This window comes from Morus notabilis, unplaced genomic scaffold, assembly GCF_000414095.1.
Source record: "Morus notabilis unplaced genomic scaffold, ASM41409v2 Scaffold939, whole genome shotgun sequence".
Lineage (NCBI taxonomy): Eukaryota > Viridiplantae > Streptophyta > Magnoliopsida > Rosales > Moraceae > Morus > Morus notabilis.
In genome coordinates, this window is record NW_010360676.1 from 97,065 (window position 1) to 122,824 (window position 25,760).

Consider the following 25,760-nt stretch of genomic DNA (forward strand, 5'->3'; position numbering starts at 1 on the left):
TCATTCCCTTGATCGAGGTGGGTGTTGATCCCTTTGCACGCCTCAGCCTTGGTCTTCTTGCTCCAGCCGATGTACATGACACATGTCGTGATCTTATACTGTCTTAAAAAAATCTCCTAATATCAACTTGTGTAGCACTTTAAGTTGTCATTCTTTTATTAGTAGTTGTTTAAAAGATTATTAAGTTAGTTAATAATATGAAATTACATCTACTAATAAAAAAGATGATAACTTTATATTATATTAATTGGTACAAAATAATTGAAATTAGAATTGGTATTCCTAACACGAACTCTTGTTAAAAAGAATCTTATATGTGCTTGATGATTGGTGTTTGAGAAACTAATTTCTCACTATTAAATCTCAACATACGCATTCCTCCTTGAGTGCCATTAGATTTTACTGATAGAATCTATCTCATTTGAGGGTCATGTGGAGAAGTTTGGTTCATGATTTAGAATCATAAAATTAGAATTATTTTCGATTTACGTGTATTTTTTGTGAGAGAAAATACTGTAACGAATCACGAACCATGATTCAAATTAGAGTACGAATCTCTCAACCAAATAACTCCATTTAAGAGCAGGGTCAATCATATATTGTGTTTGTAATTTTCATTTAGTCCCCCGTTTGAAAAAAAAAAAAAATACAAGACTTGTCACTTGTCGAATAACAGGTTCATATGTAGCGAAAAAGCATATGTAATATGTATCTCGTACCAGCTAGTGACTGTACGATTCAAAGATAAATACACCCATTAAAAGAATCAGAAAATAATTCGATCAGATTCAAATGTAATATCTTTTTTGTACGATTCAAGTATAATACCGTATAGATTGGCAAAGAAAAGAAAGACATGATGCCAGGTGTATGAATTGACGTTTGTAATATCTTTTCATGTTTTGAAATATATTACCCATTTCGAAAAGAAAAAAAGAGTACTTACTTTACATCATATCTAATATAAATAAATGTTAATATTAATTATATATTTAATATCAAAAAATATAATATAATATATTATTTTTATTTTTACTTAAATACATAATATTATTTGAAATATTAAGTTTATTTTTTCTTATAATTATTAAGCTTTAAAAATTATAAAAGTAAATTTTTATTTTTAAAATAATTAAAAAGATAAAAATTGCATTAATTATATGAAAAAATAAACATTTCAACTAATAGTAATCAAATGTCAAATTTTTCATATGTTATATTTAATGAGAAATTTACTATAAAATATCATATATGAAAAATTTAGCATAACAAATAATATTACATTGGAGAACATTTTTTTACACTCAAAAGTTAAATTTATATTAACACATTAATTATAACATTGTGCAATAAAGAATACATTGGTCGATATATATGCGATAGTAAACGACACTGTAGCAAGTCCAATATATTTATTTAATTGGACACAAGGTCCAGATTTCTTTGAAAAAAATAAATAAAGGGAAAAGGTCCAATTTTAGCATAGCACAATTACTTTTCTAAAAGACGAGAAAAAAAAGAAAAAAACCTTAAAAAAAAGAAAGAAAGAAAAAAGCTTACAAATACATTACAAATTATCATGATCTGCTAAATAAATGCAACGTTAATAGATGTAAAATGAGGGCAAGTTCTCAAGTGGAAAAATTGCATAATTCACACTCTTAGTTTTATAATTTAGTAAATTACATTGTTTTTCTCCTTCACCAGACTATGGATTCTATACTTATTAATGATTATGTTTCAAAGCTTTCAGCCACCCATTAAATTATGTCACCATGATGTCAGTTTCTTATCTTCTGAAAAAGAAAAAAAAATCACAAATTGATCTTATAACATAAGGATATGAACCCATAATCATTCATGAATCAGGCTTAAGGTTATCTATACAGAGCAATAATAACTAGAATTTAGTCTTTTTTTTTTTTTCACTAAATGACTAAAGAATTATAATTTTATCGTGTCCAATATTCATAATATCTTGGGTATATCGATGGAACTATTTTACCGTCGTTACTATAGCAATCCAGCTACGATTATTTTATTCCTATGGATGGAAATAGAAGACCGTAATTCTGTGAAAAATACAATGCTTAATTTTGTATATCTATTGTGAACTATTCATATTATTTCCTATAATATTATATATTATCTACATCCTATAATCTTATACATCATCTATATATGAACAATTTATACACATGACATAATTAAAGAACTTGCACGTATCATTGGATCCTTATAATATTATCAACAAATATAAGAATGTGCAATTATCATATGATTTATGATTTATTAATAAAATACATAAACTTCATGGTTCATGTTGACGGTTAGATTTCGTCAACAATAAACCTGCCGGATTACCTTCACATTTTTCCACACAACAGTTCATAATGTCGATATGATCATTTACAAATATGCTTTTTAGGTACTTATACTAACATTATGCCGATTTTGGGTACCTCGCACTATGTAGGTGTTTTTAGGTACTTACACTCACATTAGGTCGATGTTGGGTACCTCGCAAAATATATGTATTATTCATGTTATTATGACAAACTATTTTATGAATCCTGAAATGCTTAGAAAAAAAATGAAGTGTTATTCATGTTATTTTGACAAACTTCTTTTTTTTTTATTTTTATTTTTTTTTTGAAAATTTTCAAATCAACAAAGTCGTGCATTAAATTGTATAGTTTCCGAGTTGACATTGTCTACACATTTAATAATAAGTCATGTTCGGATTGTTATTTTCAGAGACGATAACATGTTTATACAAATATTATGATCAATTAATACGAATTATCACATATTGCCCAAATTTGCAATAAGAATTGTTGGAACTCAATCCCAATCATTCCCCAAGTAACCTACCTTATATAGAAATATCAACAAACAATATAGACAAAATAAAACACAATAACAGAGTAAAATCATGGCCCTCAAAAACAAATTCACTATATGAAAAATTTTACATTCACACGGACTTTTCTCTCAGTCCTAATACCCCTAATAAACCCATACTTCACCTCAAGCATTCACTAATAAACACCAATTTAATATCAAAATAAGAAAAACAAGAAGGAAATTTAACTAGAGTAAAAACCAATGCTTGACATGTCTCTGGTTGGGGCATATTAAACTTTCAGAACGATCGAGAAAGATAACCAGAAAAATTGAAGAAATATTTTATATGAAAAATTACATGCTCATAAATGAATCAATTGTAAATACTAAGCTTACTCTAACTAACTTGTAACTAATAACTATCAAATACAATTAGAACAGCTAATGATGTCTAATCTAACTAATTACAAAAGTGGACTAACTAATAAACACCAATTTAATATCAAAATAAGAAAAAAAAGAAGGAAATTTAACTAGAGTAAAAAACCAATGCTTGACATGCTTCTAATTGGGGCATATTAAGCTTTCAGAACGACCGAAAAAGATAACCAGAAAAATTGAAGAAATATTTTATATGAAAAATTACATACTCATAAATGAATCAATTGTAAATAATAAGCTTTCTCTAACTAACTTGTAACTAATAACTATCAAATACAATTAGAACAGCTAATGATGTCTAATCTAACTAATTACAAAAGTGGACTAACTAATAAACACCAATTTAATATCAAAATAAGAAAAAAAAGAAGGAAATTTAACTAGAGTAAAAAACCAATGCTTGACATGCTTCTAATTGGGGCATATTAAGCTTTCAGAACGACCGAAAAAGATAACCAGAAAAATTGAAAAAATATTTTATATGAAAAAATACCTGCTCATAAATGAATCAATTGTAAATACTAAGCTTACTCTAACTGACTTGTAACTAATTATCAAATACAATTAGAACAAATAATGATGTCTAATCTAAGTAATTACACAAGTGGACTAACTAACTATTTAAAGAAGGATTAGCTATCTTAAGAACCCCTCTCATACTCAGTACTCAAATCTTCTACTTGGAGTTTGCTTCTTAAGCCTTGAATAATTGAGCGATAAATTAGCTTGGTTAGAACATCAACAACCTGATCAATTGAGGTTACATGTTTCACGAACATTTTCTCCGTAAAAACTTTTCTCTTACAAATATAAATCCAACTCCAAATGTTTAGTACTTCTGACATGTAAAATGGGATTGACTACAAGTTAGACAGTGCTCATATTAGTTGTTATTGGATCAAATTCGTCCAATCACACTTAATCAACGTTCTTAGACTAACTATTCGGATCAAACAGACAGACAATCTAAGAAAGTTGATAAACACTTTAAGAACAAAAATAACCTCAAAGAACAAACACAAAATGTCAGAATCTCAACGCTCTTGGATTGAAAAATTGAGTGTTTGTTTTTCTCTCGAATTGAGAGAATTTATAGTATATTGGAAATATAGAGTTTAATTCTCCCATTAATTCAAGAGTTTATTCTCTCTATGTAAAACTCTTCACCTCTTAGGTGTTACAACTGATAAATAATTAATACAGATTTAATATTAGTCACTGAATGCATTTAATTATCAATCTTTATGGTACTTGTGACCCTTGAGCTTCCTCCCTTAGTCCGAGCATTAATGTTCAGACACTCAGATGTTTGGACGCTCGGATGTTCAGATACTTAAATGTTCGGACACTCAGATGTTTAGGCGCTCGAGTACTCGAATACCCAGACACTCAGAGTCGGACACTCGGACACTCAGATACTCGAACGCTTGGATTTCTCCGATGCCCGACCCATTAGTGTTCAAACTTCGCTCAAGCCACGTGGAATAATACCACATCATAAATATATTATTGTAAAAAACCCATCCAACAATTGGCATAATAAGTTGATTTAAATGAAAGGCTGTGCATTCCATATGTATACCTTTGCTTTTAAACTAATGTGAAACTAGACTCTCTCTCAAATTTTAAATTTTGCCAAAAGTCCTAACAAAAACAAATTGAAACAACAAAACAAATATGAAAAATGCAAGAGTAATTGTTAGGAATACAAGGTAAATTTTCCTAGGACATCGAACTACGAAGGATAAGTAATTTATCCTTAAAAAGTAGTTAGTTACTCAAGGTACGAAACACCGAAACCTACTCAAACCATTAAATCGTCAAACACGGAGAAACCATTTATTGGGAGGATTCCTGCTGGTGTCCTGCTGGTGGACTACTTAATATGAATATCACAACGTGTATTTCTCAAGGAAAAGTTTGAATTAAATTGCCCAACTGCCTTGTAAGACATGAGCAGCTAATGAAATAACATTATGCAATCTCACACACTAATGAGACGTTTGGTTCATGGATTAGAACCATGTGATTAGAATCATTTTTGATTTACGTGTATTTTTTATGAGAAAAAATACTGTAACGAATCACGAATCATGATTCAAATCAGAGTACGAATCTATGTACCAAACATTCCCTAAACTACTAAAAGATACTATAGTTTTATACAACACAATCTATAATTGATCAGTGTATATATATTTTACATTTTCCTTGCTTGAATACATTATTAACGGAGCATTATTTTAAGACACCGGTGATATTAAATACTATCTATTAATAAAAAATAAATCCCGCATGAATAAAGCTCATTTTTTATTAATAATGATGCTTAATACTAATAATCCTGCCAAATATTTTTCTTGTCAACGAGTGCAGGGCATAAGTGAAAAATAGGACATATACAAAGGTGTCGAGACTCGACAAGTACAAATAAATACGTACAGATTGTGTGTATTGCAGAATAATGGACCGACCACACGAATAATTAATTAATAATTCTTATAATAATATTATTATAAATCGAGTATTACAGTCTAATCCTAGATAAGCGCGAGGAAATCTCCTCGACTGATCACCATCACGTGCGGTGAGATTTTGTTCACCAACCGTACCATTTCCACAGATTTTGGCTCCAAATATACATCTCTCTACATTACCAAATTACGGTAACGGACATAGTTTACCAGCCAGAAGGGCATGGATTTGTAGGGGTATATTCGTCAAACTGCCACAAGCTGGGTTGGCCTGCCGCTACTGAGGTTGCAAACCGCACGTGTGCTCCCTACGCGAGAGGCTGAAGCACGTGACGGAATTGTGGTTTGCACATGCCGTGACCGTTGAAGAAAAAATAAAAAAAGTCGGTCTTTTTTTTTTTTTTTTTCATTTATTAATGAAATCTTTCTTCTTTTGACGCTAAATAGATAAGAATGAACTTCTTCAAATGTTAATGAGTTTGTTGGGTTTGATTAAATTTAAATTTAAATTTAGGATTCGGAGTTAATAGCGATTTCAATAGGTCGCTGCAGAGGAAAGAAAAAGTACTATTCAATGCGACACGCATAATTATTATACGTGAACTTCATAATAATATCTTCGGTTAATTTACTGAATCTGTTTACTAAGAAAAATATTTAAAAATATGAAGACCATAAATTTGTTAGGCTGTTAAGTAATAATTTAATGCAATTCTAGTTGCTAGCTACTAACCGTGAAAGGAGGTTTTGTCAAAGTCAAAATAATATTAAACAAAAATATATATATTTTTTAAAAAAGTGAAACTAAATAAAGAAAAAACATATGATTAAACAAATATCCATACTCTTCACCAGCATGCACACTAAAAAAAAAAAAAAAAAAAAAAAAAAAAAAAAAAATCAACAAACATAGCATTAGGTTGTAGGTACGATGTACGAGTAACAGAAACAGATACGGATCTCTCTACCATATCTTCTCCATTTAATACTTCTCTACAAAGATTTAGAATTTGAGTTTTTAATTTAAATTAAGATATAATTTTATGTAAAAGTTTTAATTCTCATTCAGTTTATTAATTTTAATATTTAATTCGAGTTAAGATGTAATTTTATATTAAAATTATAGCAAAAAAAATTAGATTTAACTTTTTATGAGGACTTTTAATTGTAATAAAATTAGAATTGAAAACTCAAATTCGTGAAATAAATGAGATCTTAAATAATAGAAGAAAAAATTAGATATAACTTAAAAAGTATTAATTATAATAAAATTAAAATTAAAAATTTGAATTGATAAAATTAATGAAGCCTTAGAAGACGTTTGTTTTATATATTCAAAATTATTTTTATTTTACGTGTATTTTTTATAAAAAAAAATACTATAAAAAATTATGAATCATGAGTTAAAATAAAAAACGAATATAAAAACAAACGTCCCCTAAATCCCTCTTTATTTCCTCCCATTTTATACTTATTAATTAATCACTTAACTTCGTAATCCGAATTAATTTAATATTTGATTAGTTAGTTGATTGATTTTGGTACTTAAAAAATAAAAAAAGAAGGGACGTTGTTTGGACAGTGGGACTAAGAACCTAGCAAGAAAGTCCCCCCCTTATTTATTGGGGAGCGTGCACAGCCCGTTTCCGTACAGGTAAAATTTGTAAGGAGGTGACCGGCAGGTGTCGGTAGAAGAGAAAGAAACAGGAGAGAGGAGAGAAAAGAGATGTGTGGGTGAAAGAGTTTGGGGGTGTGGTGGCAGGTATACAGGCTGGACTGACAGAAAAGCAGTAATGATTCGCCCTCCGATTCGGCGACCGCTCTTGTCGTTTTGCGCAGCTCAGCATTTCCGTGCGGCCGTTGTTTTTAATTTTTTTAATAAAATTGAAAGTTGTATTTTAATTTGAAACCCACCAAAAAAAAAAAGGAAAAAGAAGAGGAAAATGTCGGGGGAAAAAATATCCCACACGAAATGCTCTACAGCCTGGCTTACTCAGTCAAACTCAGACTAAAATTATAAAAAAGAAAAAAAAAAAAAAAAAGGAAACTTTACTCAACCTCCTCTTTCATCGTTATCCCAATCCTTTCTTCTCTTTTATTTTTTATTTTTTAAATAATTTTATCTAAAAAATTATTTGAGTTGATAATAAATAATTATGGTCCTCAGTGTTCTGTTTGTCTCAAAAACTTCCAGAACAGTGCATAGGGGAAAATTGTTTTTCTTGCAAGTGAAATTGTACGATTCGTATATCACGCGCTCCAAGTAGCGTGTACAAACTCGCCACCGTCCTTTTTTCTTCGGACATTTCGTAAACCCGTATTTTATTTTCTTTTTTTCAAAGGATTTTTTTCTCCCTCTTCTCAAGTTGGAGTTCTTTTTATCGACTATTGGGGGAGAAAAAAATTAAAAAAAGGAGAGCTGATTACGTTGAATATATAGACGGAAACAATCATGCATCACGTGCTATACATTTTTAACGTGAATATTTAAAAATTAGACTAGTAAAAGATTAGTTTAATAATAAAAATAACACCGACCGGTTAACTATAAAAAAATTTACTTGAAATTCTCAAAACAAAAAAATAAATAGAGAAGATTAAATCCCATTAATTTTATCGATTTAAGTTTAAAATTTGAGTTTTATTATAGTAAAAAGTTCTAAAAAACAGTCACATTTAATTTTTTTACTATAGTAAAAAATTTTCACATAAAATCACATATCAACTTAAATTAAAAACTCAAATCAGCGAACTAAACGGACCATTATATGAAGAAAATAATGAAATGAAATCTTTTTAGTGAAAAGGGAAAAAATTGGAAAAATAAATTCGTTTTTGTTTTAGCTCTCAAAGGTTTGAACTTTTGAGCTTCATATGTTTATATAAATATAGTTTTATAAGTAATGCAAGGAGCTCATTGTTAAAAAAACCAAAAGCTTTTAAAACTTACGACGAAAATCTCTTGACACAAGAAATTTTTTTTTTTTTAAAGAGGAGATAAAGACAAATGTGGAAGCATTACTTCTCAAGTGAGTAGTAGGAAATAAAAAAAGAAAAAAAATGTTTCTTCTCTATTCTTTTTTAAAAAAAATATTTTTTCCCCTTAAGCTGCTTCCCAGTTGTTTTTGAAGTTTTAACAATCAAATGGGGAAAGTGGATTGGCTAGGCATGTTATATTGACCACATTATCAACAACATAATAATGATGTAACAGAATCCCTTACGAAGAGTACAAAAACAAAGCTTTCAAGAATTTGTTGCACAAGAGAGTCATCTAATCATCCAATAAGATTAACGTTACGTATATTGATGCCAATGATATGTATAACAAAACAACATAATGTGAAAGGAAGAAAAAAAAAAAGAAGAAAAAAACCGCATAAATTTAAAGTCTATTTAGTTCGTTGATTCGAGTTTTTAATTTTAATTGAGATGTGACTTCATGTGAAAATTTTTTATAATAATAAAAAAATTTAAATATAATTATTTTTAAAATTTTTTATTATAATAAAATTTAAATTTAAATGGGATATTAAATAGATGGACGGTCCAAAAAAAACACGTAACATAATAATGTTACTTGTGTTGTTTTTTGTTTGGTGGGGCACCGTAAAAAAGACCGATTGAGAGAGTGTGTGTTTCAGACGCTCCTTTCTGTCCGTTCGATTCATTTTCAAACCAATAAAACTATTTTTTATTTATTTATAAAAAAGTAAAGAAGCGGAAAGATTTGTAAGAAAGAGAGAGCGATGTATGTAAATCAGTGCACTTGAGAAGTGACGCGTGTCCATTTGCCAGCTGCATCCCAACTCCAACCGCTTTGCCTGGATGAGGCGGTGCCGAATCCCCATAACGCCCTTCCCATTTCCCAACGATACTTTACCCGCTTTACCGGTCACCCTTCCCATTCCCTACAATATATATCCGTCTTCTCTTCTCTCTCCTTTGCTCCTCTTGATTTTTCCTCAAAAAAAACCAAAATAAAAACTCCTCGTCTTCCTCTTAATTTTTTTCTTTTGAAAAAAGGAAAATATATTGAATGATCTGAGAAGAGAGAGAGAGAAAAGAAAGGTTCGGTTTTTGGTTAAAATTCATGGCGATAACGAGAAAAGAAATGGATCGGATCAAGGGCCCATGGAGCCCGGAGGAAGACGAGGCTTTACAGAAGCTGGTCCAGAAGCACGGCCCAAGGAACTGGTCGTTGATATCGAAGTCGATACCGGGCCGGTCTGGGAAATCGTGCCGGCTAAGGTGGTGCAACCAGCTCTCTCCACAGGTGGAGCACCGGGCCTTCACTCCGGACGAGGACGAGACCATAATCCGGGCCCACGCCCGATTCGGCAACAAGTGGGCCACCATAGCCCGACTCCTCAACGGCCGTACGGACAACGCCATCAAGAATCACTGGAACTCCACCCTCAAGCGCAAGTGCTCGACCATGTTCGACGACTGTAACGGTCACGGGTACGACGGTAGTTTCGCCGCCCAGCAGCCGTTGAAGAGGTCGGTGAGCGCCGGTTCCGCTATGCCCGTTTCCACGGGTCTTTTCATGAGCCCGGGGAGCCCGTCCGGATCCGATGTGAGCGACTCCAGCGTCCCCGTCGTGATCTCGCCCCCCTCCTCCTCCTACGTGTACCGCCCCGTGGCACGAACCGGTGCCGTTTTGCCTCCTCCCGTCGAAGCGGCTTCATCCTCCAACGATCCGCCGACGTCGCTGTCGCTCTCCCTCCCTGGCGTCGACTCCTGCGACTCGAACCAGAACGCGTCTTCTCCGCTGCCGCCTACGGTGAACTTCCTCACGGCGGTCACTCCTTCGACTGCTGCTCCGGCGCTGGCGAGCGATGCGGAGAACGGGGCTTTCGTGCCGTTTAGCCAGGAATTGCTGGCGGTTATGCAGGAGATGATAAGGAAGGAGGTGAGGAGCTACATGGCGGGGCTGGAGCAGCAAAGTAATAATGGCGTTTGTTCGGCGGTCGATGGGTTCAGGAACGTGGCGGTGAAGCGAATTGGGATTAGCAAGATCGAGTAGTTTAAGGAGAGAAAATATGAATGAGAAAGAAATCGATGAGAAAAATCTGGGAAAGATTTGGACAGATTAGTGTTAGTATATGGTGGGGGAAAAGTGGGCTTTTCCTTTGTCTTTTTTTTTTCTTCGTTTAATCTAGTAATATTAGGAAATAATTTTGGGCAATGTACAGAGAGAGAGGCAGGCGAGAGAGAGAGAGAGATGGATGGAAGTTGAAGTTGAATTTGAGTTGAGAAATGGAAGAGAAAAGTTGGGGAGAAAAATCTGGGTTACTTTGATCTGATGAGAGAGAGTTTGGTTTTAAAACTTGCAACTTTTATCTGTCTCTTTGGCCTTTGTTCGACTGTGGATCAGGAGAACAAAAAAAGAGAAAAAAAATTTGAAAACATGCAACTCAAAAAGAAGAGAAACTGAGAAAGAAGAAGAATCCGAAATTTTAATCCAAGTTTTCTCGTTATATTTATTCACGTGCGAATCTTTTTCTTTCTTTTTTTTTTCATTTTAATGTGATGAGAAAATGTTATTTGTTTTCCACGGCTTTGAATGGTTAAGTTGAGAGAGATTAATAAACGATGGAAGATAATGGTTAAGAAATACAGTAGCTTAAAAGGAGAAATAAGTGGTTAAGAATTAATTATTTGATAGACAAGGGAATGAGAAGGCAACCATTAAAAGACCAAACACAGATCGCTAGGATTGGTTTCTGTGACCTTGGGGCTTTTGGAATTTTTGTTATGAAAAGACAAGTAGAGAACAAGAACCAGGAGCCACAAATTGACAGAGTCAAAACTCCTTTTCGATAATATGGCATCCTGTGAACAGCTTACAGATTTAATGTTTTTTATTTTGATACGACACATTAAAAATATTTCAAACTTCAAATAATATCTTTTCCTTTAACCCTTTTTCTGTTCAATTAAACCTGTCCGCTGAACATTAGTTATTTCAACGATCTATATTTGCTGAAGAGAATTTGTAATATTAGGAGAGGTTTGGTTCATGATTGGTTCATGATTATGGGGTTTGTTAATTCTTGTTAATTTGAGTTTTTATTTTGAGTTGAGATATGATGTTGTGTGGGTTTTTTACTATAATAAAAAAGTTAGATGTGACTGTTTTTGAGAGTTTTTTATCGAATCAGTGAAAAGAACGGGGCTTAAAATTATGTGATTAGAATTATTTTTAATTTATGTGTATTTTTTATGAGAAAAGACAATATAGCGAACTATTAATCTTCTAACCAAACATTCTTATTTTGATATATTGTAGTGAAGTTGAGTTAGAGCATGGCAAAAATTAGTAAATCCGCGTTCTTGTATTCAGCACACAGCTAGAAGCAAAGCATCTCTTTTTCTAAGAAAAGCCTGAAAAGTGAAATTTGTGGTTGAGGGAGAGGGGGAGGTTTCGTAACAAAAAAAGCACGGTTTTTGTACTTGAGGTTTGTTGAAAAGTTGAAGCAAAACATGAAACGGTTGGGCCCAAGGTGGTTGAGGATATAGAAGGTGGTGCAGTTGGATAAAGAATGCCAGTTTCATTGGTGTTTTCTTGTTGAACCGTCATAGGTCGGGACAATACACGGTTTATTTTAACCAACTTTTGAGTGTCGTTTAGGTTGAGACTAGCAAAATTCAGTTTGAACTTATCTTCTGTTCCGTTTTTTGGGTGGAACAGTTTGAACTCATCTTAAATCAAGGCATAATAAGCAAGTCAATACGTCTCCCTTTCGGCAGCCGCAATAATTTCTTAATTTCTCATTTTTGACCCTGTGTGTGTTGTTTTTCCTCCTCTGCCCCGCACTTTCCCACCTTTTGTTAAAATTATGATGTTGTAATTGTTTAGTACCCGATATCTTCGTGGTTGGTACCAATGAACTGCTTTATTTTAAAATAATACCACTGCACTGACGCTTTTCAACGGTAGAGGCAATAAGGATCCTAAGTAAATTTTGAGGAAACTGTACAAAAGAGCATTTTTTAAATGTTACAGATTGGATTAGATTATTCAAAAAAGAATATTGTTTTTTTTTTTTTTTTTTTTTTTGGGGGGGGGGTTTTGGCCCTTTCTCCTGCCACAAATATTTACATTTAAATTAGTCCGATCTTGCTTTTTCTCTAAATACATATGATTGAAACGAATTGTACAAGGGAGAAAAGATCAAAACAAAGTAGCGCAAGTTGCAATCACAAAGGAGCAGCCTGGATATTGCCTGCGCTGGTGTTATGTTCCCTAAAAAACACGAGTCTACATTTGAGTTCATTGATTAAGTGCCAAAAATCCTGCCTCCAAGACCATGTGGGATTATTTAGAGCACGAATTGAGTTGAGGCAAACAAGAAGTGTGCCACCTTCGTGTAAAAGAACCTGCATGTTAACCAACCAATAGCAATCATGAAATTATGAAGTTGCACTTAAGATCAACTGGGAATTCGGAAATACGAAAAAAGGCAAACAGCAACGAATACCAAATTTCAATCAATATTTTCATGGGCAAGTAATATGGTATCGACCTCTTAGTTAGCAAGGGTAAAAGTAAAATATAAACGAGAAGTATAGTAACAGTTCTTCAGTGATTGAGACGATAGCTCATTTGTAATAGAAAAAAAAGGCCCACATGCATATGAGATTTCCATCAGATCAAATGGGTCTCTAGTTCCACCACAAACACTTTCATTTACTATTACTTGCAGGTGGACGGATGTTAAAAGAAAAACAATAGATGCTTGTTTGTGCCAAGATTTTAAGGCAGTGTTGAGCTTATGCATCAGAAATTAGACGAGAATACTTTTGGAAGTGTAGTTTGATAATCTCTTCTATTCAGACTTCTATTCATAACTCCAAACAAAAAGTAAACATATTATCTTATAGGTATAGCACCATTCTTGTCGTTACGAGGAATAATCTGAAAGGTCCACAAAAAAATGGTGGGGGGAAAGTGGCTCACACATTTGCTAATCAAATAGATTCTTACCGTTAACCACAGTGGGAGAAACCCCATAACGGATGGAAGGGAGGCCAAAACTATACTGGTTAACGCAAGGGCCACATTTTGTTTAATCTGCACGTCAACAATAAGACCATCAAAAACAAATAACAATAGGGATCTCGGCAAGAGAAGACAAAAATTAGAAGAGGCAAGGAAGTACCAATGAAGTTGTTTGACGAGACTTGGCAATACAGAATGGAACACCAGAAATATTGTCCCGCAGCAGTAGCACATCAGCTACTGCTACAGCAGTTGCACTAGCACGTTGGGCAAGGACAATTCCAATAGTTGCCGCAGCAAGTGCCGGGGCATCATTAATTCCTTCACCAACCATGATTAGACCACCCCCTGCGATAAAATCCAAGAATCTTCTCAACCAAACTTGAATTGCAGAGCGTACAAGGAGCAAAGGAAAAAGGATTGGGATTTGGCGGGGAACCAGTTCACTCATCAGTTTTGAAAATTACGAAAAAAAGGAGAAGATTGCAAACATGTGTGCAATATCAACAGCAACTTAAATTGGGCTGAGATGATAATGAAGTGAATAGGAATGCTGATCGGATAACTTACCCATGTCTCTAGAAATTTCCTTCACATGACTGAGCTTATCCTCAGGCTTCAGGCTGCAATGAACTTCATTAATCCCCACAGCATTTGCCACTCTCAACGCACTTGACTTGTGGTCACCAGTTAACATCATTACATGGAGCTTTCCTTGATCTTGTAATTCTCTTATGACATCCACAACTCCAGGTCGTGGTCTATCCTCAAGGTGAATTAGAGTTACCTGTAGAATTGTGATGGCATTCAATTCAGTAAACTGGCAATTTGCATCACCGACAAAGGTTGAGATAGTATGATTTAAAATCTTCAGAATGAGTTTCCATCTTATATCAACTTCTATTCCTTGGCTTCAAAATTCAACTTGTAAAGCTAGCTTCAAATCATATAGACCAGAACTATAATATGGGTACTCTAGATTCAAATAAGACCACTATAGCCTTTTAGCTGAAACCTTGCCTTTTCATTGACTGAAAGTGCAGCACGAACAAATTCACTTCCATAAGAAGATGCATTGACAGCGTCCTTGATCTTTTCTGAATCATATTTGGATTTACAACGTGAGGTGATAAAATCTACAGACCCAAGTGATGCTCTCAATAGTTTACCATCTCCGGTTTCTGACTGTGACTATACAAAACAAATATAAATCACATGACTAGTTGATGACCAAAACGCATTTAAGTAGGTAAGAATAAAATGCCTAAATTTCCAAGTAATCATCCATCAGCCGTATGCATAAAATAATTTGGTTGATAGTCATAATTACGTGTTAGAAAAGCAAGTGCACAAGAATAACGTAATGAAAAGAAAAGAAAAAAAAAGAAGGCATATGATTGATAATCCTAAAAATTAAAACAAGAATCTCTTCGGATAGAAATGCCTAAGCAGCTATTCTTGATACAAGCTTTTTTTTTTTTTTTGGGTGGTGGTGGGAAAGAAAAGAAAACGAACTCAAACTAGTTTCCTAGCAAAATATGTTACCTGGAAGCTATTGAGAGTAGCAACAAGACCTCTGCCAGGAAAGTACTCAAAACTCTCAACAGAGACTGAAGGAAGGTCTTTTCCCACGCTATGGTCTACCACAGCCCTGAAACAAACAAGACAAAAAGATATTCTTCAAAGGATGTTCAACACTCTTAACAAATTCGCTTTTCTACTATTTGACTGTTGTATGTTCACAAAATGCCACAAGAAATTCCCCATTTCACAACTTTTGGCCAACTTGGGTTTGCCAGTTTTCTATCAACAATACTTTTTTGCACACAAAGAAATCACGAGAAGGTCTCTTATTTGTGTGCTTTAATGGACCCTTTATGCAGTTATTGTCTGGATCCCCGATGTAAAGGAGCTCTCTTTTCTTTGGCTCTTTCGATTATTTTTATATCAATGAAAAAAAAAACCCATACAAGATGGTCCCAAAAGAAGAAAACAAAGGACAGCAATATTACGACCCCAGACAATTAAGATGATTTGAATGTGGCTAGGGAAGAAAAAAAAAAGCAAAGGAAAAATTTATGGTTCGATGATTATACCTTCCAATAGGATGAGTCGTACCCTTTTCCATAGCTGCTGCAACAGCAAGCGCTTCTTTCTCACAGTTCGGGGCACAGCATGCAGTAAAATTTGAGTTATTGTGTCTGACCTGATGCCCATAAATTGGCTCAATTGCTTTAAACACTAATTTCCCCGTTGTTAATGTCCCAGTTTTATCAAATGCGATAGTGTGGCAAGAAGCTAGAGCATCTAGTACGTGCCCGCCTTTCAGCAATATGCCCTATAAGAAAAAGAATAAACAGTGCTAGTTTCATTTCCATAGCAAAAAACAGAACTCCCACTGGTCTATCAATAAATATACATGGGCAAATCACGTATGGCAGTAAGTCAATAGTAAGTAGTGATTTATAAATTAAAAAATACACATTCAAATGTAGAAGATGAATATCCATTACAGGCATTCTTATCAACTTATATAACATGTGCCAAAACAACATATAAGATGCTTTCAAGGAACATCATTGATAGATCTTCTATCCATTGCCAGAACAAATTAACATATGAGGAATAAAACAAAACTAAAATATACAAAAGTGTTAGTTACAAAAAGCCACATAGTTAGTTTAAAATTGCCATAATAGGTTGACACCAAGACCACATAAAAGGAAAAAAAAAAAAACCCAATCACGAAAGAAAAGCAGAAAACATAGTCCTTCACCATAGGCTCCAACCCAAATAAATACCTTCCTGGCACAGGAACTAATTGCAGTAGCATATGCCAATGGAGCTACAGCCAAAGCACATGGCGAGGCTGCCACCATGAGCCCCAAAGCCCTATACACCGAACCTCTGCAAGCTATAGGATTGGCCAGACATCAGTTAAAATAGAATCTGAGAATGTCCGACAAAGTACAGTATACAAACAAAAGAACCGATTCATCAGAGAGGAATTCAACAGATTTTACTCGAGCATTAGATAACGGAAATAAAACTATAGACGTAATAGATAAACTATTTGAACCTTTTATCTGGTCAGTTGCTATTGAGAAAACAAGTTGAGCATATGTATACAATTTACACGTACTTATACTATGCAGAACAAATATAAGAAATAAATAAATTACAGTGAAAAAAATTTCTTTATAAATTAGAAAATTGAACACGCTTCTAGACAAATCACCCATATATTTTATTATTATTTATTTTCAGAACCACTAAAAAAAGGAATTGTTTCAATGGTATTCATGTACTTTTCCCTGTCAGTAGAAATAGAGAAACTTATTCAGGCTAAAAAGCATTTTATAGATCTTCAATGTCATCAAATGTGTAGGTCTGCAGAAAGGGTAATGAATGGTTATTGTTGTTATTGAAGGCACTACGTAAACAATATACTACCTGATGTACCAAAGAATGGCCACTTGAACACAAATGGACCGATGAGAGCAATAGCAACAGACAAGACTACAACCACCTTGCTGTAATTCTCGCCAAATTGGTCAAGCCATCTTTGAAGCTTTGGTTTATTTGAGCGTGCTTCTTCAGTCAATTGCACAATCCTGCTAAGTGTTGACTCTTTCCATGTCTTTGTAGCCTAAACAAAATCGATTTCAAGTTAAAAAAAAAAAAAAAAAAAAAAAAAAAAAAAAACAAAAACAAAAACAAAAAACAAGAACAAAAACAAAAGCAGAACACACACACACATGCTCACGCTAATTAGCACTTCAGCATCCAAATACCTTCATCACAAACATGAAGACAGTTTAGACGTTAAAACCTTCCCCTCAACCAGTAATAACTATATATCCATCCATTTCCATGACATCTTGGTCATCTTGTGACTTCTCTTAATGTATTACTAAAATTTTATAGAAGAAACATTGGTGCGGAAAAGATGGAAGGATGTAAAGCAAAGAAATTTATCATTTCAAATTTCTATAGTTTATAAATCCAATTATGCCAGAGCAAAATACAAAATGATATAAGATCTTCTCCACAAAATATCTATTTCTCAATGAACATACCTTCACAATCATCCTACCATCCAAATTTCTTGCACCTCCTGGAATCCTGTCTCCGACTTTTATCTCTAATGGTTTGACTTCTCCAGTCAAGTGTTCAGTAGTAATTGTTGCACTACCTTCGAAAACTTCACAATCTACAGGCACAGACTAATCACAATACCGGCTACAATTAAGATGCTTCCATATTCTGACTTGATACCAAGAACTTTAGAAGGCAAACAAATATAATAGCTAAACAAGATCTTTTCTACCAAATGGTTTAAACACTTGCTAAGATGATTAAATTAAAAGAAGTACAAAGAAGGTAGCCAGAGAAAGATCCATTTTCAAAAAGGTTTCAGGAAGCTACCAAAACACATATTTTAATAACTTTATGATCAGCAGCCTCTTGACATCTATTGCACCTGATATTGTTCTTAGACTATCATTCATACAACAGAACAAAACCCATCATATGATATTATACTTGAATAAAAATCCAGCCACACTGATACATTCTTCAGTGCTGTAAGACATAGGCAGCTCATCAAGCTCAGACACAAAGTTAAATGTGAAATGGTTCCGAACATAAGAACCATTTTAAGTTGGATTCATCCAGGCAAAAGTTTCTTCGGCTTGATAGAGTATACGAACACCTTAGAAGCAAGCAGCAAAATTCTATCTATTTCAACTTCTTGCAAGTGGAGTTTGAAAGGTTCTTGGCTAATGTTATATTAAGCAAAGCTAAAAAGTAACGAGTTGAGCATACATACCTCACCAGCTCCAATCAAAATATAAGATCCCATTTCTACGTTATGTACAGGGACCCTTTTGTATGCCAAATCAAAGGTGTTGGGAAGTCTATCGTCATTCATATCCAGCACAAGGGCAAATTCTGGATGATTTTCTTTTAACTCTTTAACATCGATCATTGAACGGCTAGTGAAGTACTCTTCAGCTGCAGTCATCCTCACGTATTAAATTACTGAATCCGCCCCCAAAAGAAAGCTATTCTGAAACGTGGAAGTGGAAGTCTTACCAATATGAGCCAAATTAAACATGGCAAGAAGTAACCCTCCTTCCAAGGCATTCCCCATAAATACCGAGGCAAAGGCAGCTAGAGCCATTAATACATGAATATTAACTTTTCCACCACTAATGTCTATAAGAGCATCAAGTGATGCAGAGACCTACATTCAAAGTTGGAAACAATCTCAATTAATTGCCACTGTTTCCACACCATTAATTAACTAAGAAAACAACCAGCCTCACACAGAACATAGTTCAACCATAAAAATCTGGAATTCTCTCTTTAAAGCTAAAGTTATATCTAAAGCAAACATACTAAATTGATCAACTGCCGAACGCAAAATGTAAACTTTATAGGTTATGCAAAAAAGAACAGTCAAATTGAAATTCCAGTTCGCATAAATGTTAAGCCCTATAGATTTAATCAAATCGAATTGTTTCTACAGTCAACAAAATAAAGCCAATCCAAGCAAACTGTAAAGAACCAAACTCACCCCAACGAGAGGGAAAGCAACGAGAAGGAAAGCGTTTTGCAAAGGCTTCACCGCTGGCTTGGGAAGCAAGTGAGGGAAAGCGGCGGCGGCGACAAACAGCGCCGCCGAAACGCAACACAAGAGCAAGTTCTCGCGGAGGAAATTCGCCAATTCGGTCCATCTCACGGCCTTGGCGAATCTGAGAAACGCTTTCTGAGACTCCTTCAGCTCCGAAACCTCGCCGCAATTGCCGCAATTGCCGCAATGGTGGTGGTGATGGTGCTGAAGATCGTGATGATCATGATCATGATCCTCGAGCTGATGATGGTGATGATTGTGACCGTGATCGGCGGCCTTCGCGGCGCAACGGAAATTGGAGAAATTGAAGCTTCTAGTAGGGAAGGTTCTGAAGCGTACAGAAGAAAATCGCAGTCCCGAGTGGAAGAGAACAGGTCTGGGCGAGTTGACGGGGACGCTCCGTTTGCGACTCAGCAGGAGCGAGTTGTACTTGCCGACGCCGATCGGATATGGAAGAGCTTCCATTTGCGTTGTTACGGTTTTGGAGAAACTCATCAGTTTCAGTCCATGGTCTGCAATTAGCGAGAGAGTTATAAATGGAAGACGAAGCTCTAGAGAGAGAAAGGGGAGAGAGAGTCTGAAGTTCGGGTAGAACTGGTTCTCTCTCTTTCTTTTACTAATGGGTGGTGACATGCCATCCACACCATGTGCTCATTGGAGGGGCAAAATGGGAAATGTGTACGCGCTGAAAGTGAGATGAGACACGTGGCAGCTACTTGTTTATTGCTCTTTTTTCTCATTTTTGAACGGCATGAGCAGCAACGGCCATGCGCGGCTTAAGAAGGGAAAATCAAAACGGCATGAAAGAGTTCTTTTTTCCGAGACTAAAAAAGAAAGAAAAACAGCATGAAAAATATATTTTTAAAAAAAAATTAAAAGCATGAAAGAGGAGGTGCGAACCGAGGAGGAGAAAACGTGAACATGCCAAACGACAATAAAGACTCTAAACAATAACAGGGAAAACGACATGGAAAACTGAAAACGACAAAAAAAGAGTGGGAATGGAGAATAAACGACAAAGATGAGGTAATACGACCGACAAAAGGAGCGGAAGTTGATGATGCAAATGATTTGAAACGACAGGAATATAAAAGAACGGGAGAAAATTGGGGAAAGCGACATAAATAAGATGAAAACGACATCAATGTAAAAACGACAATAACAGGATGAAAAGACACGAAACATTGCATACGACTTCATAGGCAACAGATGATAAACTTCACAGAGAACAGAAAATAAACCGATAAGAAAAACTAAATGGTAACTATAATAGATGAGGTAGGTACGAAATATGGGACACGCAATAAGCAATATTAATTAATAATGGAAACGGCTAATATGAGGAGTGAAAATACAAATTACAAATGAAGTGAAACGACATGAAATACTGAAAAAGTGAACAAATCAATAGAAATAGCATTAAACAACATAAGCAAAGATTAAAATCACATGGATTAACCATATTAGGGCTCGTTTCGGATCCATTTTCTTCTACTTTTAAGCAATAGAAAAAAGAAAGTATTAATCAGAACTTTTCAATTACTGTTTGGATAATGTATGGGAAAATGCTTTTTAACTTTAAATAAGATATTTTGAACATGTCTAATCAAAAGATCTTATTCTTATAGAAAATAAATGTATCATATCCGAAATTTTAATTTGTTATTCATATCAAAAACAAAAGGAAAATAATATGTCTTGTACATTTTCAATATTAAATATACTATTGATAATATGAGTATAAAAATGGAACATATAGACCTCTCAATCTTCTTCATCTTTCTCCTTTTATTTAAAAAAAAAAAAAAAAAAAGGTCCTTTCTTTGTTACTCATTTTGTCGGTAATAATGGAAGGAAGAAAAACAGTAGGTTTGGCTGCAAGAGACACAACTGGGTTTTTATCTCCCTATTCATTCAACTAGGTTTCTCTCCCTCTCCCTCTCTCTCTCTTAATTTAATAAGAGTGACCATGACCAAAGAAGGATCATTACATGAGTATAAAAATGGAACACATAGGACATGTTTAGTTCGTTGATTCGAGTTTTTAATTTAAGTTTAGATGTGACTTTATGTGAGAGCTTTTTTTACTGTAGTAAAAAAGTTAGATGTGACTGTTTCTGAGAGCTTTTTACTGTAAAAAAATTAGAATCGGTGAAATGAACGGGACCATAGACCTCTCAATCTTCTTCATCTTTCTCCTTTTATTAAAAAAAAAAAAAGGTCCTTTCTTTGTTGCTCATTTTGTTGGTAATAATGGAAGGAAGAAAAACAGTAGGTTTGGCTGCAAGAGACACAACTGGGTTTTTATCTCCCTATTCATTCAATCTCAGGTCTCTCTCTCTCTCTCTCTAACTTAGAAAAACATTGTACATGCAAATGATTTAAATGTCACATGAACAGGAAAACAGGAGCAGAAGATGTTGTACTAAAAGTACTATGCTGTGGAATAGACCACAGAGATCTTCATCAAATGAGGAACGAGATTCACGGTACAAAATACCCTTTGGTCCCGGGGTACGTACGTAGTTAAGGAAAATTTCGCGCATTTTGTAGAACAAGAAAAACTTGAGTTTAATCCAAATTTTGGATAATTTTCAGGCATGAAGTTGTGGGGGAAGTAGTGGAGTTGGGTTCAGAAGTGAAGAAACTCAAAGTTGGTGACAAAGTGGGAGTGGGATGCATAATATGGGCATGTGGAAAATGTTGCTCTTGCAAATCTAACTTGGAGCAATATTGCAGCCAAAAGATCTTCACCGTCAACGGCACGTATGAGGATGGAACTCCAACTCATGGAGGCTTCTCCTCTGCCATGGTTGAATTGAAAATAATAATAAGTAAGAGAAAACAAAAGATAGAAGAAAAGAACACAAAATTTAACATGGTTCCGTAATTTCATGTACGTTCACGAATCAAGAGTATGCTCACTCATTCATTTCATTCCTTGATAATTTTACAAACAATTATATATGGGTATACATAGAGATGATTTCTAAAAATATAATCTGTAAATCAATCAATCAGGATAAATTAGGCTACCAATTAGGCAACCAATCAACTCTCTATAATTAACCCACAAAATATGTTCACACCTATGTCACAACCAATCACTCTAAAAATGGAAAGGAGCATTAAGAACTAATTACACAATCAACTCAATATTCTAACACTCTTCCTCAAGTTGATGCATACCAACTTGGAAATAAAGCTTCACTGAGGAAATAAATCCTCTAAATCCGAAACATGTTGGATTTCTTTTGTTCCTTAAGTTTCGGTAACCAACCGAAACAATCATCTCAAAATTAAACATGCTCATAAGGATCCTAAATGGAACGGATCGAGAAAAAACACCACCGGCCATTGAAGCTCTCGGTGGAAAAATAGAAACTCGGGTTTTTGGTTCTTCTAAACCTCTTCAATTTCTCGTTTGATGGTGTATATACTGGCTGAATGGAGATAGCAGGCTTAGGGACCCAAAATCAATGTCCTCTGTCCACTTTTATAGACTCTGCCCATCACGGAGTCTTTCTCAGACGCTCGGACGTGCACCGATCGTGGGCGTCGTGGATAACTGAAGATGAACGTGACCAATCACGTTCCTTAAGTGGGAAATATAATGGACCATGTTTTGAGAGAGGATTGTTTCGGTTGGTTACCGAAACTTAAGGAACAAAAGAAATCCAACAAAACAATCATCGGATTCCAACATCAACCGGTGCAAATCTTCTAACTCCGGAACTAATCATCGGATTCAACACACCAACTTAAAAATAAAGTTTCGAACAAATCTTCAATGAGGTTTGACTTTCTTTAATCTTCAAGAACAACTTTAAAAAATCTGGCACACTAGACTCAACATATATTGATTTCTAAAAGCTTCACATATACCAGGCTTAAATTCACAGGAGCTTCACAACACAGACTTTAGTTTTAAAAGCTTCACATGCCAGATTCACACCAACATGAGCTTCACAACACACGCATCAATTTCAATTTTCTAAAAAATAAATTTCAAACCTCACAATAATTTTTTTAATTTTCTCTTTTTTTTCTTTTTTTTTTCCTCAATACAATTCCTTTTTCCATTCAATCAATCATTTTTTTTTTTTTTTTTTTTTTTTTTTTTTTTTTTTTTTTCCTTTCTGCTCCTCCACACGTTCTCACCAGCCCTCTGTGATCTATTCTTTTTATTCCTTTTTTCTCTCCTTTCAATCGAATCGCTCAATTCCCCCACCCTTTTTGTTTTTTAACTACTCAAATACAACTTTGAGACAAATAAAGATAACCAACAACGAGGGTTTAATATGCCACACGGCCTTTCAATAAGAAATTTGGCGATTCGGCAACTTGGCAGGAGATGACGTTGGTTTTGAAGGGAAACGAAGAGTAAAACAACTGAGGGAGATACGGACTTGACGGCAAAGTTTTCTGGGCACACGAACAGGTAGTTGCGGTAAGTTAATAGGGGCAGATGGATTTTTTTTTTTCGATATAGAGGCAAGATTCAAACCCTGATACCAAATTAAAAATAATAATAAATAAGAGAAAATAAAAGATAGAAGAAAAGAATACAAAGTTAATGTCATTCGGCAATTTCGTCTACGTCCACGGATTAAGAGTATGCTCAGTACTCTTTTATTCCATTCACTAATAATTTTATAAACAATTATACATGGGTATATATATGAATGATTTATAAGAATATAATATGTGAATCAATCAATCAAGATAAATTAAGCTATTAATTAGACAACTACTCAATCCCCTATAATTAACTCACAAAATATATGTTCACACCTATATTACAACTAATCACTTTAAAAATAGAAAGGAGCATTAAGAACTAATTAAACAATCAACTCAATATTCTAACAAGTTGTTCATCAAAAGTAAGTTCAAAAAAAAAAAGAAAAGAAAAGACTACTTCAATTTCCTTCTTAGTTTTCAACACGTTATGTCTGCGACGAAAAATTGTCACATTTAATTATAGACAGTGGGAAAGCCTGATTATTATTTTTTTTTAATGAAGACGCAGAATAATAAGAGGGGTACAATTAGATTTCTATATAATCAAGTGAAGTCACACACACACACACACATATATATATATATATTTTGTCGGGGGAATTATTTAAAAATTTACGTCCAATAAGAAAATGTGTCTTGACTATATTCTAGACACTGTACCAGCTCTTCACCCTCTCAGATCCTACCTTCCAGTGCTGAAAATAAACAACATTATACTATGCAATATATGTACGATTGGACTAAACTCATGCTTGTGAAAATAAAGGTATTCAATACAGAGTGAATATCTAGTGTGGTGGTACTATAATGTATATCTTTTCCAAAAATGTAATTTTAGGGAACTTTTTTAGTGTCGAGAGAAAAATTCTCAGCACTGTGCTGAAAATACAACCACCTGTAAATTTTACATTAGAACTAACAAATTTCGAACGTTGCAGTTGAGTAAATTTGGATTATGATAACTTGTAAATTTTATTTTAAAACTTACAAACTTTAAATGTTGAAATTGTAATTAACGTTATGATAGACTTGCGGACTGACACGGTACCGTAAAAGCACCGTAGAAGGACCCTTAATTTTATTTATTGTTTTTATATAGCAACATTATTAGTATTGTTATTGTGATTATTATTTTTGTGTTAGTACATGCAGGGAAGAAAAACACATCTGGGAGTTTCATTGGAAGCATAATAGAAGAGACGCAAGAAATACTAGAGTTTCAGGCCGAGAAGGGTCTGACGACAATGATTGAGATACTGAGGGCGGGGTACGTGAATGAGGCTTCTGAGAGAATAGAAAGAAACGACGTGAGATATAGGTTTGTGCTGGACCTGGACTTGGCTGGAAGCAACCTCAAGTGATCAATAGATCAAGACTCCATTTCCTCTCGGACTACCACAAATGTCGTTTTACGAGTACACATTGTCGTTTGCTTTTGTTTTTGTCATTGTATAAAATAAGTCTCAAGAGTATCTCTGACTTTTTCTCTCTCTCTCTCTCTTTTTTTTTTGGCCCAAATAAAGCATATAAATCCTCTTTAGATATGAAAAGGATAAATATTGCAAATCAGCAAATACACGTGTATAAAACATTTGAAAATTGAATGTAATTATTTTGCTTCAAAAACTAGTTTTATCAACAAAAAGGAGCTCATTGATTGAAACTTCAAACGCGTGCACAGAAGTTTGTTTTTTTTGTTTTGTTTTGTTTTGTTTTTATTTTTTTTATTTTTTTATTTTTTATAATTGCGTGCACAGAAGTTGTCACTAGAGATAACATCCTCAAATAAATAAATTGGGCCTCGTTGAGCAAAAAGTAAATAAATAAA

At 34.2% G+C, this 25,760-nt stretch overlaps 3 protein-coding genes across 3 annotated transcripts; 2 read left to right on the plus strand and 1 right to left on the minus strand.

The window, feature by feature from the left end:
* Positions 1 to 9,767: 9,767 nt before the first annotated feature.
* Positions 9,768 to 11,317, plus strand: LOC21392626 (transcription factor MYB44). The gene has a single exon (XM_010097018.2). It carries the CDS (start codon positions 9,856 to 9,858, stop codon positions 10,789 to 10,791), a length of 936 nt encoding a protein of 311 aa, XP_010095320.2. The 5' UTR covers positions 9,768 to 9,855; the 3' UTR covers positions 10,792 to 11,317.
* Positions 11,318 to 12,839: 1,522 nt separating this feature from the next.
* Positions 12,840 to 20,005, minus strand: LOC21392627 (probable cadmium/zinc-transporting ATPase HMA1, chloroplastic). The gene is made up of 13 exons (XM_024164877.1): positions 19,352 to 20,005; positions 18,868 to 19,018; positions 18,602 to 18,786; positions 17,850 to 17,996; positions 17,224 to 17,419; positions 16,572 to 16,684; positions 15,867 to 16,108; positions 15,316 to 15,421; positions 14,791 to 14,961; positions 14,341 to 14,557; positions 13,931 to 14,118; positions 13,756 to 13,842; positions 12,840 to 13,148 (listed from the first exon to the last, which is right to left on the minus strand). Exons 1-13 carry the CDS (start codon positions 19,901 to 19,903, stop codon positions 12,969 to 12,971), a joined length of 2,535 nt encoding a protein of 844 aa, XP_024020645.1. The 5' UTR covers positions 19,904 to 20,005; the 3' UTR covers positions 12,840 to 12,968.
* Positions 20,006 to 21,661: 1,656 nt separating this feature from the next.
* Positions 21,662 to 25,293, plus strand: LOC21392628 (probable cinnamyl alcohol dehydrogenase). The gene is made up of 5 exons (XM_024164895.1): positions 21,662 to 21,738; positions 21,809 to 21,922; positions 22,007 to 22,220; positions 24,559 to 24,661; positions 25,085 to 25,293. Exons 1-5 carry the CDS (start codon positions 21,662 to 21,664, stop codon positions 25,291 to 25,293), a joined length of 717 nt encoding a protein of 238 aa, XP_024020663.1.
* The last annotated feature ends 467 nt before the right edge of the window (positions 25,294 to 25,760 follow it).